Genomic DNA, 15,913 nt, shown 5'->3' with positions numbered 1-15,913 from the left:
CAGTTTGCTTGCCCCTTGATGCATTGACTGAACTCTGGTCTCTTTCACACTCTCCATTCCAGTTATGACTCAGACTGACAGGGTCACATATTAAGAAATGTGCAGCCCACAAAAAGAGAACTAACAAAGTTTCACCTATAATCTTTAAATAGCTAGCTTGGAGGCTCTATTCCCTGCTCCTGTCAGTACTGGGCTGAGTAAGCTGCTGAATTGGGGGGTTAATAAAAAGCTTAAATTGCAGTCTTTACAAAACAGATGCATGAAGTTAAAATAGTGGATATAGGACCTCATGAACACTTCTATGGGTAGATCTTGGTTCCAAAGATAAAGAGCTACTGCCTAAGAACTTTCCCCTTAGGCCTTTTCCACATTAAAAGGAAAAAAAGGAGAGGGGGGGGGGAAAAAAGAGAATAATTCCTATCCTTTACTCTGGATTTACAAGCATTCTAATTAAACCTGCTTTACTGTGTTAAATGCCAGAAGCCTTGGGAACTTAATCTACACTTCCAGCTGACAAAATATTTTTTATAAACTTTCACTCTTATAAACCAGATCCCCAGACATATCTGCTCCTCTTCAGCATCATTATAGCTGTCTTCCCAAGGAAAAATGTATCCTTAATTCCAGTTAGCTAACTTGAAGTGAAATCCCAGTGAAGACAAGACAATTTGTAATTACAAAACAAGCAGGTTACGTTAAAGACTAAGCCTCACAGGTCTTTTCTCGCCACCTAAGACTTACAGCAATGTACAGAGTACAGGCACTACACATGTAGCTATATACTGCCGTGAAAGGCAGGCTGTGTCCACATTTGTTGCTGATGTGTAGCTACATGCAGTGAGGAAAGTCTCCAGCAAGGCAAGGCAGTGGGATATAACAGCACTAAAAATAGCAGTGTACATGTCTGAGGTGCTGTGTAGGGTGTACTCTCTAGGGGGTTCAGGCACTGTAGGGCACTTTACTTGCCTAATCCATGACTCACTGTCTCCACTGCTATTTATACCCGTGCTAGCTGGGTGTGCAGTTTCTGTACATGCTGCTGTAAGTGTTAGACATACATTAAATGTTCTAATAAAAGGACAGACTTCCCAGTTCTCAGGGAAATTGTAGACCCAGCTGTGCTTAACACAGGGCCTCTGTCTTGATGGAAATGTACCACGGGGAAAATGTCAATTATATAAAGTTTTTTTTGTAGGCTTTTCTCCAGCCAACACTAAATATATTAAAATAAAAACACCCCCTAACGTCCCTGGGATATTACTAAATCCCCTAAAGATTTCTCTGAAACAAACCTAGCCCAAAACAAAGTAGCTGCATTTTAGGTTTACAATATCTGGGGCAGTACTAAGCGTGGTATTGATACTCCTGTTCCCACAATTTCAGGCAGTTCATGGCCTTTCAGTAACCCTCTGTCATAGGGCCTTTCTTGACAAGCAGAAAGGTGGTGCATTTCAGTTGTTAGCTCACTCAAGTTACCTTAATCTCACTGGCTGCGTTTTAGTCTCAAGGGGAACCAGCTAACTCAACTTCAGATTTGTTAGCTGGCATCTTAAACAGAATTTTTTTTCAAAAAGAAAAGGAGTACTTGTGGCACCTTAGAGACTAACATTTATTTGAGCATAAGCTTTCGTGAGCTACAGCTTACTTCATTGGATGCATGATCGGACAAAGGATTTTTTTCAGTCATGTTACATCAGTCAGTTGAGCTAACATGATTGAAGATAGTACAAAAGAAATAAAGGTGGAGAAATTTTTCTCAGTTGTAGTTCTAGAACTTGTTCAATTTATGGATGAGCTATAGTTGCTCCTTGAGGGGACTTCCAATAGTCATTACCACTCAATGACAAATGAAACTTAAGTTAAATCTGTGTTTTTAAAAATGGGGACTAGTTCCTATTTCTAGGAAAGGTCAGCTGTTCTCTGAAAGGCACGATTCCCACTGATATAAGTTAATCATAGAATCCTTTGACCTAGCTTGTCACACAATCAACCTGCTTTTCTTGTTTTCCCTATAGTTGCTTATTTCTAGATTGTATAGTCTTAGACTGGAGTTATGACTACTGTAGGACACAGCAGTCATTAGTTAGGATTGCTTTTGTTACTTCTGCTGTAGATCCTTTCTGTAAGAAGATGTTTACGAGGACTTTAGAACTCTAGTTAGATGTACTGGCATATCCGATGAAGTGCGCTGTAGCTCACGAAAGCTTATGCTCAAATAAATGTGTTAGTCTAAGGTGCCACAAGTACTCCTTTTCTAGTAAAGCATGTGAACCATTTCTGAGAAATACTCAAATGTACTTTCAATTTTAGTTTCTACTTGTTAAATAACATAACGCATTGTCAGGGTGGATAAAAATTTTAAACAGCCCCTTTAAAATTGGATTTTTGGTATAAATCTTAAATGGCTTCTAAACATTGGGAAGTATGGCAACCTATATTAAGGACTAAATTTCACCACTGAACTAGTGGAAGTCACTGGCCAGTCACCTGGAACTAGTCTGACGTGCTAAACCAGCTTTTTGCAGCGTAGTCTTTTCTGCAGGTGTAAAGAGAACTTACTTTCTTAGTTTATTCAGCTAGTTCAGTTCAGTGACTAATTGCTCATTCAAAGTTGAGAAACTGATAGGAAGTTGAAAATCTGTTCAATCTGTGAATAATGTTTAGATTTAAAAGGATTAGATCTTCTAGTTCTAAAATCTCAAAGGATATGATGACTGGGAACAATTAGCTTGATTAATTACAGATAATACTTTTTAATCCGTTTTAAATGCAAATCATTTCTAACTTTTTGTGGCCAGCACAATAATAGTAACATTTAATATTAGTTAAATCAAATTGTAAAGTGGTGTCTTTGTGCATTTTAATTCAATTTTCATCCAAGTGCAGCTTGGCAGTGTCACATGCAGATTATTTAGTAAATAAGAAATGCATCATTCAGCATTTTCTAGTGTAATAAAAATGTAAACAATCCGAAGATGTGTGTGTAAAGCTGTGTAATTGCTTAAATAAATGTGTATAGAGTGCATCTTTCTGGTTAGAAAAAATACCAGATTATGCCAGCCAATGAGAATCAACTTTTCTCCAGGAAAATGAGTGAAGTAAATTGCAAAACAGTCCTGCAGTTATAATGTGCTCAACATAGGAGGGGTGCAGAACGTTGTCTTTTGGGTTGAATTTTCTAAGTTTTAAAACCAAGGTTAGGGGAGAGATGGTAAAAGGAGTTTTCGTCTCTGGCTAGACACCACCAGAGCTTCCCACCCCAGGCACTTAAGGTGGAAGCCCATCTTCTGCACCCTTAAGGAGTGACTTCTGGCTGTTAACCTAATGTGCAGTAGCTAATAGAGATTCATGTTCTTTAATTTTCTTTTTCTCTCCCGCTCTATTGCTTCCTCCTTTCCACACTTCTGAATTCTTCTGCAGGATGCCCTATTCCTGCCAATTTACCATCAAGCAAATGAAGTAGGAAAAAAGGATTATTTAATTTTACTGTTTGAAGCCATATGTACAGGAGAAAGGATGCCCTTGTGTTTGAGGCACTTGACTGGGACTCTGGACACCTGGCTCAAATTTCTTGCTCTAATGTGGACTTCCTGTGACTCTTTGGGCAAGTCACTTAATTGTTATGCTTTCATTTCCATCTGTACAATGGGGATTAGCTTCCTTGCCTTACAAGTGTGTTGTGGACAGGGATACGTCCACCTATGGTCATGGGGGCTGTATAAGTACCCATATAGAGGAACATGAAATACTCATTACCATTGGTGGCCCTCTGTGTCTCTACTTCCTTACAACCCTAATCCACAAACTACTTGTTTGGAGCAAATAATGAATTAGCAACAGGTCTATTTTGAATATTAGTATTTACCTTGGGAAAATGGACCCATGACTGGGTGCAGCTGAACTGAATGCAGAACATTCAACTGCAAACGTAGACAAGGACAAACTGTGTACAGTGCCATCTCAAACAAAAGATAACTTGAGCTGTGACAACTCTTTTCTAATTCATTTGAAAGTTCAAACATGAAACAATCCCAGGTATTCAGAACAATTACTTAAACATCCTTGCAAATTCTACTTTATCATGGGCAAGTAACCTTTTTGTTCTAAAGGAAAAATAAAATATCAGTAGGTCTACATCATGGTAGAATGCAAAGATTGACTTTTTGCCTTGGCTGGTAAGTTTCCATGACCATTTTGCAAGCCTACATCAAAAGGGATGTGGAGACGTCAGATTTTTCTCAGCTGGTGGATTATAGGGTTTTTTTTTCTTGTTCAAAAACTGACTCTTTCAGTAACACATGCCTTTTAGCTCCAAGGGTGGATTTTGCAACAGATCTTCCTCATGCAGGCTGTCTCATCATTGATGGGTTGGCTTTCACCTCATTTAGCTTTTGTTACAGTGACAATCACTTGTGCTCAGAGAAAAGTTTCCTGCCTCAACTATCACTGGATTTTTCACTTCTTGATGTATATACTCTGGGATTGTCATGATTGTGGAACAGTATGCTTTTAGTGCTGTATACTAGAGCCGTATTTCTCAACGACTGGTCCGTGAACCAGTAGTGGTCCCGGCGATCTCACTGATACAGTTTAGGAAGGCATGAAGCTGGTTTCTGGTATCAAAAAGGTTGAGAAACATTGTACTAGAGAATTATGCCAAGACACTTTTTTTTTTTCTACGTTGATTCTATTTGAACATACTGGTGATTTATGAGCAACAAGGACTTCCCAATAATTTCACGTCTTGTTAGACCAGGGGTGGGCAAACTTTGGGGGTGCAAAACTGTATGGTGGGGCAGGTAGGGAAGGCTGTGCCCTCCCAACAGCCTGGCCACTGCCCCCTTCAGAACCTCCAACCCATCCAAACCCCCACTCCTTGTCCCCTGACTGCCCCTTCCTGGGACCGCCCCCTATACAACCTCCCTGCCCCCGCTCCCTGTCCCATGACTTCCCCAACCTATCCACACCCCCGACCCCTGACCACCAGGGGTGAGCCTCGAGGCCCAGGAGCTCAGGGGCCGAGCAGGACAGTCCCACAGGTTGCATATGGCCTGCGGGCTGTAGTTTGCCCACCTCTGTCTTAGACATAGTCACATCTGGACTCCTATTGCAAGCAAGTAACCTTTGGCCACTGTCCATAATAAAGGGGGCTGAAAGTATATTTTAACATAAAGTTCAGTGAAACTAAAACATCTGAAAACCAGGAAATAGAGGTAAGATAAGCACCCACACAGCCTTGACTTTGTCCTCTTTGAGCAATGCTCCAATATGTTCATATCACATACACTTTTTCCACTTCACTGTAATAGACAGTGCCTGCACTTGCCCTATAGAAACACCTGAGCTTGCTCTGCTGACAGAATTCTGCATTGTTCTATTTTAACAACCACTTCATATCCTCTTACAGCCCCTTCATACTTCAACAGAGGGTAACAGTTATTCTTTCCCCACCCATCATTAAATCCACAGACTACTCTCAATACAGAATTGTGCAGGATACAAATGATGTAGACTGGAACCTCAAGGTACATATGTACTCTTTTTTTCCTTTGGTAACGCATACAGGTTGGTTGGTGGGACGACTCAAACCCAGATCTCCTCATATCACTGTCACAGTTGCCCCCAAACTACTCCAACTCATTCCTCCACCATTCAGTATAGTTACACGTAACAAAGTAAATGTAGCTGGAATGCACGCAGATAATATCCAGTGGCTATTACCAGCTCCAGAGGACAGAGTTACGGTTGTATGGATGTTTACCGTAACTCTGTTCTGGTTTTCAGAAATTTTAGTTTTGCTGAACTCAGCGTTCTGGAAGGGCAAGAGCTATCACTGAGCAACCTTTACTCTGCGTTAATGAAGTTTTGCCATTTAACTTGAGTGACTTTGTATTTCATGATTTCTTAAATGTTGGCTTGATGTTCCATTGAATTGTCATTCAGGATTTAAAACTTTTTTTAAAAAAAAGTACCAGAACTAGAACAATTGGGTTCAGAGATGACTGGAAAACTTAAAGTGGAGGAATAAGCAGGGGTAGTTTTAATGCTGAAAGGAATGGAATTTATTTACAGAATAAAGCAAGGAGGTAAAAGCTAGCTGAGGTCTCTGGCAGGATTCCATGTACTCCAGAGACCATTCAGCTTATTTACATAAACTCCCTCTAATATTATATTTCTGTCTCTTAATAGTGACCAAAAACATCATGGCCTTTTTTTAAACTGGCCAAGACTATTGCTCTAGGCTAAATAAGTCAAAATGGTGTTCACTAAAATTACATACCATAAGATGTATAATAGCCAAATAAATAATTAAGCATCTAATATTAATCTTAAAATAAACTCCATTTGGGTATTTTACTCTAATAACCTTAATCTTGTTTTCATGTTGGCTGATTCATCTTCTAGATTTGAGCCAGACTAGTGGGTCCTTCTCATTTGGCTATCTTTTTCCTAATAAAAGAGATGAATGACTAGCAAACTGAATTTAATAATGCTTTATAGACCAATGTTGTCTGTAGTAACTTTATGGCTGGGTTTGGATATATATGTTGTTAAGATAATTAACTTTCTGAATTGGTTCTCAAGTGACTTATGATTGTGTCCTTTTTTTTTTTTTTTTTTAAGAATACCATTCTGAAGCTTCCTTGGGATCTTATGAATGGCTACGAGAAATTGCACCTGTCTATTTCCTTTAGTTTTTTAAAAAAACAAACAAAAAAACTTGGCAGCATTGCAGGCTTCTGAGGCAACTATGTGTTCTGCATGCTCCCCTGGAAGGGAGACTTATCTACACATACCAGGGATCAATGCTGCTGCAGCAGCAGCGGTCTAGTGAAGACCTGCTAAATCATCTGCAGAGCGACTCTGGTTGCCTCCAGTACTCCACCCGAATGAGAGGAGTAAGGCAAGTAGACGGGAGAGCATCTCCTGTTGATGCAGCACAGTGTGGACACAGCAATAAGTCAACCTAAGCTACATCTACTCCAGCTATGTTATTAACGTAGCTGGAGTGGTGTAACTTAAGTCAACTTACCCTGGTAGTGTAAACAAGGCCTTACAATGGCAGCAGTACAGTAGTATGAAGAAGGTGCTACGGAAGTATAGGGTAGCCAGACTTCCTAATGGCCGATAGACGTACTGCGTAAAAAGTGTCCGCATTAGCAAAAGATCTTGACAAATTTTAGCATGCAAGAAAATATATTACTGTCCAGTTACATGCTGTCAGTACTTCATATCCACTAATGAGAAATGACTTAACTCCCTGTCTAGTCCAATGTAGGATACCTACCTAAATGATGGAATTGGGGAACCTAAAACCAAATTGCATCAGTATAACTTATTTTCTATCAACATAGGAACAGACTAGTTCTCCTTGTACTACTGTTTGTAGGAAATGTTTGGATTTTAAAAAAAAAAATCCCTTCTGTTAAATCATGTAAAGGGAGAGATGTCACGTTACTCAGTAGTAGTACTGTACCCATTTAGTAATAGGTTCTTGTAATTGCAGGACTTGCTGTTAACAAGACAACTGTTAAAACATGGTGGATTATTATGATGTTCTAGGAGTGCATAGGCATGCCTCACCAGAAGACATTAAAAAAGCGTAAGTACCATTTTCTTTGTTCAAGTCAAATCTTGCACACTTTCTCATAAATAAATGTATACAGTTGATCTCTAGATATCAAATTTCCAATCTATTGGTATTGGTAATTAGTAATTCAGAAAAGTTTCATTATTAGTGAGATCAGCAGTGCTCCAGAAAATCCATCTTTCATTTTATGTGCACGTCAGGAGAAACGTTTCATAAGGTACTTTTGTATCCTAATAAAGCACATTAACCATTCTAAAAATTGATCCCAAGCTCTTTTTTTAAAAAAAGATAAACTTTTTTGTCAGTCACTTTCAGATAGAGGTTTTATGAAATGAAGGAGGCGGTCTACATAAAATGCACTAGATTAGATCATCAGCTGTTCATTCTAGTGTACAATGCCAATTTTGTCTCATTTAGACTAAATTACTTAACTCTGTAGATTCTAATCCTCCTATTGTAGATCATTTCAGGTTAGAACCTTTCTTGGCTCCCTCATGCTTCCTTGGCTTCGGCCTCTCATCAATTTTCTTTTCTCTCCCTTGGTGTAGACTGCATATTTACCAGTACCAAATCTCCTCTTGCTTCCTGCAAACACCCACTGCCTCAGTCGTTTTGCATTCTGATAGGTTTCAGAGTAACAGCTGTGTTAGTCTGTATTCGTAAAAAGAAAAGGAGTACTTGTGGCACCTTAGAGACTAACCAGTTTATTTGAGCATGAGCTTTCGTGAGCTACAGCTCACTTCATCGGATGCATAGCATATCGTGGAAACTGCAGAAGACATTATATACACACAGAGACCATGAAACAAAACTTCCTCCCACCTCACTCCCCCGCTGGCAACAGCTTATCTAAAGTGATCCTCAAGTAGAGCCATTTCCAGCACAAATCCAGGTTTTCTCACCCCCCCCCCCCCCACACACACACAGACAAACTCACTCTCCTGCTGGCAACAGCCCATCCCCCTTTGAAACCCCTCTTTATAATGCGCATGATAATTTTATAATGCATGTGCATTATAAAGAGGGGTTTCAAAGGGGGATGGGCTGTTGCCAGCAGGAGAGTGAGTTTGTATGGGGGCGGGGGGGGGGAAGGGTGAGAGAACCTGGATTTGTGCTGGAAATGGCTCTACTTGAGGATCACTTTAGATAAGCTGTTGCCAGCGGGGGAGTGAGGTGGGAGGAAGTTTTGTTTCATGGTCTCTGTGTGTATATAATGTCTTCTGCAGTTTCCACGATATGCTATGCATCCGATGAAGTGAGCTGTAGCTCACGAAAGCTCATGCTCAAATAAACTGGTTAGTCTCTAAGGTGCCACAAGTACTCCTTTTCTTTTTGCATTCTGATGCTGCACTTCTGTGTATGCACTATCTGTCCACTGTCTGATGCCACTTCCAAACTTGATCAGATTGGAACAAACACAATAAAAGACCTGATGCAGCCATTCACGCGTGTGGGAGAAGAGCCTTTTTTAGATTTTGGGCAAAAAGCTTCTAGAAACCCTTAAGGTTCTGGAATTTTCAGAATTTCACTGTGTCCAGAATAGTCACTGTGTCCAGACTGAGGACTTCCTGGAAGTATACCATGGTCCACCATTTGAGAATTGGCTTACCCTGCTATATGCAACTTCCTTTTATACTAGGTTTTTAACTGGCTTCAGATTATCGTTGTAAATCCGTTAGTAGATACCTCTTCAAAATGTGGAGTAATGATTTCAAATACTGTTAAAGGTGATTTCCACAGAGCACTGAATGGGGCAAGAATAACATTGAGCTGTTAGGCTGAAGAAGCTGTGAAGTACTCTAACTGCATAGTACCTAGAAGTGCTCCCTCCTGAAACAGCACAGGTAGTGGCAACATCTGCTGTGTGAATCAGCTGAAGTTGTTCTGACTCCATTTCCTTCCCACTGCAAAATGTTCAGAATGCCTCAAACCAAGATGAAGTCTCATCTATTTAAAAAAAAAAAAAAAAAAAAAAAAATTCCAAAGAAGTTGCTTCATATACTAACTCTCCAGTTTTATTGGATGAGATCTGTTTTCCATGTTTTGACTTAATGGATTGAACATCTACTAATGAAAAGGTGAACACATTTAAATTAGGAAATTTTTTAGAGCAATTAGATACGCCTTTTTAATTTAGACTTTTGTGCATTACTTGCAGCTGTAAAATAGCTGTCTGGCAGCAGTGCTAAAGTGAATGAGTAACACATCTTAGTTTCCAATCGCTTTTTTCAGAAACAACTGGGAGGAAGCTTTCCTTGTGGAACATCTTCCTTTCATGGGCTGCTAAATATTATGCAACATTTCTAGTTTCCAGTAACTTGTACATGCTGTATCAGTTTCCTGCCACAGCCTAGTATAGAAAGTTTATGCTGATCAAACCCTGATAGTGGATGAGAGCTTTAATTTGGCGTGCATACCTGTATGGATAACTACTTAACTCAAACATTCAAGTTTATGCTCCTGTTCGATCATAAAACTACCCCAGATATAATCTGTACACTTAAATACTGAGGGGCACAAGACTGTAAAACTGCTTTACACTAAATTATTCTTCTTGGGGTCCTCTCCTCCGGCTAGAAATTGTGCATATGGTGTAGCCTCCAAATCTTTCAACGTAGTTCCTCCAGGTGTTGTCTGTCCACCAAAAACACACTAATTGCTTATAAACACGGAAAGAGTTGCTACTACGGTATAGCACTAAATCCTACTTGGATGTTTGTTAGAACTCTGCGGAGAGCATGCAGCAGCAAGTCTGTGGCCTCCAGATCTACAGGCTTGGGCAAAGAGGTTTCTTTGTACCCTCCCTACTTCTACCTTCCTACATGCCAACCCAGTTCTCCACTCAGTCATTGGCAGAGGAGGAGGTCGGGCTAACTTCCATTGCAAGAATTGCCTCTGAAAACCAGATTGTCAGCAGCCAATCCACTCAGATGTAGCAAGGTTACTGAGAGAACAGAGGGAATCACAGAAGCTGCTAAAGGAGTTTAGCTGCAAACAGACCTCCATCAGTCAGCAGCACCCAGGAGTAACTGATTCCCAGTAAAATATTTCTTTAGCAAAACTGGAGGGTACCCTGACGGCTTAAGTTACTTATCTGTGTTATCAGCAAAATTTCTTGGAATAGGTCTACAAATAAGATTTGAGCGACTAAGTGTCCTAATTCATGATTTCTATTTTGACACCTGTATTTCTTGTGTATATCTGTCTGGTGCTTATGAGTGCAGTTTACTGAAATAGAGCATGATTTATCTTCCCTTTTCATTTTAGGTACCGCAAACTAGCTTTAAAGTGGCACCCCGATAAAAATCCAGACAACAAAGAAGAAGCTGAGAGGCGATTCAAACAAGTAGCTGAAGCATATGAGGTTTTGTCAGATGGTAAGTGTCTTAAAAGGGATCTTGGCAGCAGGTAATCTTTGGTTATGGAATGCTGTAGTGGAAATGTTGAAGCATCGTGCTTTAAAGGGGTTTTCTTAAATTGGTCCCCAAATGGCCCTTTTTTGTGGTGCTCTTGGAAAGAAGTGGAAGTAGTTGTACAGTGCGGTGCCGGGATGGGGGGGAGGTGAGGAGAAATTCCGTGACATAAGAAATACTTTGAGTTGATATAACAGTTTAAGCCTACATGTTAAATCCTGAGTCTACAGAGACCTGTGTTTAAGAATGAATTCTCTACAGGAGTTCATAAAGATTTGAAAGCATGGAATTTTGAGAAATATATCCTTGGAATCAATTAGCCGTGGTGGTCATACTTCCTTCTAAACCCCTAAAAGTTTCTTCTCACCGCTTGGTTCTACATTTTTTCTAATTCATGATCTATTAATTGGGATAACTAGTCCAAATATTTTTCTTTACCAACTAGCCAGCTGTATGCAGCAACTGATCATGGTAGGGGTGTCTCTGTCTCATAGATATAGAGAGAGAGAGCGCTGAATACCAAAAGCCTCCCTTCCTCTCCTTGCAGTAGTCAGAACGAGCAATAGGGTAACTCTAAATATAACATAATTTAATTTCTAATACACTGTCAGAAGGGCGGTATCCTTTTCAAGGATTTTGTAGCTTTCAAAATTTTGTGGGAGAGATGATACATCATGAGGGAATCTCCTAAACAAATTATGCAGCCTTCCCACCTAGCATGGTGGCTAATGTACATGGAAGAATCCATGAAGTGGCTCACTGGCAAGTGGTTTGTCACAATAAGAAACTTGAAAGAATGTGTGGATGGTGTATTTACGTCTAACTTGTCTTTATAAAGTTAACTTTATAAATTTAGTGTAGCAGTTGTCTTGCTTTGTTTTGGGCTCCATAATAAGAGTGCTGACAAGACTTACAGAGTGTTTAGAATTGTCGGAAACTACTTGTTATGGGGGTTGGGAGCCTTAAATTCTAATCAGTTTTAATATTGTACTGATTAACGTCTTGTAGGAATCATTTACTTAGAGTTGGTCAGAATCAAAATTGTATAGTATGAGCTACTATAAGCAAGAGGTCACTTTCGTTCCCTTCAGTGTAAATTCTTGACTTGGAAGGAAGCATCTTTTTTTTTTTTTTTTGTCAGAGCATTGTCAGCAGCTAATCTGAACCATAAACCAAAGGGTTTGTGCATCTTTTATATTCTATATCCTCAGATAACTGACTGGAGCTGTTAACCTTTTTTTTTTTAAAGTGTGTTAAATACTAATAAAAATCAGAAATAGCATGTATATCTGGATGTTATACCATGGAAGATCTTTATCAGCTATCTTTTTGTGTGTATGTATTTAAAAGCATCGAACATTTCCCCTACTAATCTAGTTCATCCTTTGACATTTTTTCACTCTTCTCCCTTCTCTGCTTCCCAAAAAAGTAAACTGGTACAATTGGGCATTTCCCCCTTCACCTATTCCAGTGGTTCCCAAACTTGTTCCGCCGCTTGTGCACGGAAAGCCCCCGGCCAGCCGGGCCAGTTTGTTTACTTGCCGCGTCTGCGGGTTCGGGCGGTGGCGGCTCCCAGTGGCTGCGGTTTGCTGCTCCAGGGCAATGGGAACCGCTGGAAGCGAACCGCAGCCACTGGGAGCCGCGATCGCCCGAACCCGCAGACGCGGCAAGTAAACAAACTGGTCCGGCCGACCAGGGGCTTTCCGTGCACAAGTGGAGGAACAAGTTTGGGAACCACTCACGTTTTCCATATGCATTAATCCTGCCAGACAGATCCTATGACCAACCCATGTGCAATGAAAGTTCATTCCTGCTGGTAGCCTTAACTTGACTATTTGTATAAGACCTACAATATAGAAACGTCTCCCATTTTTTCCATATGCTTGTCTGCTTTACATAAGAATGGCCATACTGGGTCAGATCAAAGGTCCATCTAGCCTATTATCCTGTCTTCCAGTGCCAGGTGCTTCAGAGGGAATGAACAGAACAGGTAATCATCAAGTGATCCATCCCCTGTTGCCCATTCCCAGCTTCTGGGAAACAGAGGCTAGGGACACCATCCCTGCCCATCCTGGCTACTAGCCATTGATGGACCTATCCTTCTCTCCAATGTTCAGGTTAATAGAGGAGTAACACCACCTCCTCCCCAGAAATGTTCTTGTGAACGTCACTTGTTGCAAGTGACTATGGGAAAGGTTCTGCTAGAGCAGCACCATCCTTTGTCTACTCTGCCTCTCAAAATAGGGCCTGGTTTGGTAGGCTACAGACTTGTTCACCCTGCCTCCTGTTTTGGTTTCTGGTGTCTAATTTATAAGGGCTAGGCCGAAACTTTCTCTGTGGGCAACTTATTCCATAACTGTCATCCGCTAGGTTTCTTGCACCTTCCTGTGAAACATTTGCCTCTGATCGTTGTTAGGGACAGGATAATGGACTAGATGGATATCTGGTCTGATCTGGTACAACTATTCCCATGTTGCACTAAGATGGTTATTTCAGTGTAATGTAGCATATAAAACTTGGTTATTTTTCATAACCAGTCTGCGCAAATCATACTGTTGATATCCACACGTCAGGTACTGTAGCTTTGATTCAACGTGGCTAATTTAACCCAGGAGAGTGGTTGGAGATTTTTGATTTAGTTGGGGATTGGTCCTGCTTTTGAGCAGGGGGTTGGACTAGATCAGGGATCTCAAACTCACATTACTAGGAGGGCCGCATGAAGACTAATACATTTGGCCTGAGGGCTGCATCACTGACACTGTTCTGCCCCGCCTCTTCCCAACCCTTCCCCAAAGTCCCCATTCCAACCCCTGCCCCAAATCCCCACCTTTTCTCCGCCTCCTCCCCTGAGCACGTGGCTCCCCGCTCCTCCCCCGGAAACCCCTAAGTGCTGCCAAACAGCTGTTTGGCACCGGGAAGTGCCTGGAGTTAGGTAGAGGAACTGGGATGAGGCGTGCTGGTGGGGGGGCGGCAGATGAGGGGAGCTTAGCGGGCCGCAGCAAAAAGCTCCGCGGGCCACATGTTTGAGACCCCTGGACTAGATGACGACCTGAGGTCCCTTCCAACCCTGAGATTCTGTGCTTCTGTGAGATGCAATCAATTCTCCTATAATTTTATTCATTTTGTCATTAGAATTTTGAACAGAGATGGGTTTTGGCAAGAGTAGTTCTGTTAAGGATTATCTATGCAAAGAATATTTGACTGGTAGACACTGTGCCTGTAGTTTCAAGAACATGAAGTTCTCAAAATAAACATTCTGTTCTGCCAGCCCACATGCAGGACTTCCTGTCTCTTGCCTGCTGCTTTGTTCTAGGTTGCCCAGGTTCTTGTTTCATTGGTCCGTCTTTCCCTCTTTTAACAAGCTATTTAAAATACTCAGTTTTTTTTCTTTGGGAAATCACTCTATTGAAAGGTAGTGTTGTAGGTAATGTACAAACTTGTGAAGCACCTGAAGCCAGAAGGAATTCATAGAGCTTTCAATATCCAAGAGATAATTTTGTCTTGGACTTGGATTGTGAATGGTGGCTGGTGCCTATAGAATAGGCACAATCCCTTTTAGATATGGTGTCTTACTAAATTCTTTATAATATCCCAATATGTTAACTGTTAAAAGTGATTGTCTTCAGCGAAAAAACAGTCCTGAAGTTCCTGATCAGACTCCCATTAAAGTCCAATGAGAAGACTACAATAGGTGTTGGATCAGAGTGTGTCTAGTTTGTCAAATGCTCCGGCAAGTCTCTTGCTTTCACTTCCAGAATAGTGTCTGAGCTGCTGGAGCAAAAAGCCCGATGTTCTACCTGGCAGAACTCTTCACTCTGAACTTTGATTACTGAGACAGCAGCCTGAACTCTTATAATGCAGACTTGATTTACTTCTCTCCTCCCCCACACTCCAAAAAAAAAAAAAATTGCCCTGGGAAAAGACTACTAACAATGAAGTTGCATATCTATGGACTCCGGAATATGGCAAGCAAATAATTCATCAGCTTTTTGTGTGTGTTAAATGGCCCATCCTTGACTTGTGCTCTTTTCCATCCTGCATCCATACCTAGCAGTCTTTGAAAAATGCCTTCCCACAATCTGATATCACAGTGGCGAAGTCTCTTACCAGTTTTGTCACAATGCCTTTAGTTATTTTGCTGAATATACAAACATGAAGACCATAGGCTTCCTTCCAAAAAAAGAGCTACCTTTCAGCATATTAAAGCATCTCTCAATGGAGATCGTGAAACAGGATGGTGAACATGACACCTTATTAGTAGCTACTAGAACTAAATTATTGACACTTAAGAACAGTTTTTTCTTCACCCGCGGTGCTTTGATGATGATTAGCAAAATATTTGTACTCTGCATTTTCTGTAACAAACATGGCTTAAATAAACTTTCTGTGATAAAATTCAACTGAGTACATTAGTGATGCATACTGCATTTCTCCTGCTTCCAAATGCAGCTTAACTGATGTAATTAACTTTTTTTTGTAGCTAAAAAACGTGACATCTATGACAAATATGGAAAAGAAGGCTTAAATGGAGGAGGTGGAGGTATGTAAACTTGGCATGTTTTTTCTTCCATATCATCTGAATGATTTTAACTGTTCCACTCTGCAGACTCATTTTAGTTACAGATTGGTTCATGCTCTGAAAAGCATTTGTAGCCATAAGAGCTAAAATATTCTTAAATGCAATTAAATTATGTAGAAACAGAGCCACTGGGGATGTTGTGTTAGCACATACCAGAGTAGCAACTTGACATGACCCTGATAGGACTAGTTCCAGCCAGTGAATTTGCCTATCTAGTCCAAAACAATATTTTAAACGTAACAGGAATTAGTCTGTATAGTCAAAGTAAGTGAGGAAAAGCAAGTTAGACTCTAACTTGGCCCAACATTTAAATTTTGAAAAGTTTTTATA

General features: G+C 40.6%; 1 protein-coding gene across 6 annotated transcripts in view; it reads left to right on the top strand.

The window, feature by feature from the left end:
• The window catches only part of DNAJB6 (DnaJ heat shock protein family (Hsp40) member B6), a 95,262-nt gene that overhangs the window by 13,294 nt on the left and 66,055 nt on the right, over positions 1 to 15,913 (top strand). For 5 of the 6 annotated variants that reach the window (XM_007054112.4, XM_037891072.2, XM_043541554.1 and 2 more), the window contains exons 2-4: positions 7,508 to 7,603; positions 10,859 to 10,968; positions 15,485 to 15,544. In XM_007054112.4, coding sequence (XP_007054174.1) covers positions 7,539 to 7,603; positions 10,859 to 10,968; positions 15,485 to 15,544 — 235 coding nt within the window. In that variant the 5' untranslated portion in view covers positions 7,508 to 7,538. Of the gene's footprint in view, positions 1 to 6,624; positions 6,905 to 7,507; positions 7,604 to 10,858; positions 10,969 to 15,484; positions 15,545 to 15,913 lie in introns of all 6 variants that reach the window. The other variant, XM_027830894.3, reaches the window with a different exon arrangement.

This window comes from Chelonia mydas, chromosome 2, assembly GCF_015237465.2.
Source record: "Chelonia mydas isolate rCheMyd1 chromosome 2, rCheMyd1.pri.v2, whole genome shotgun sequence".
Classification (NCBI taxonomy): Eukaryota; Metazoa; Chordata; order Testudines; family Cheloniidae; genus Chelonia; species Chelonia mydas.
Note: the sequence above shows the minus strand (reverse complement) of the source record. Positions and strands in the feature narration are given on the sequence as shown.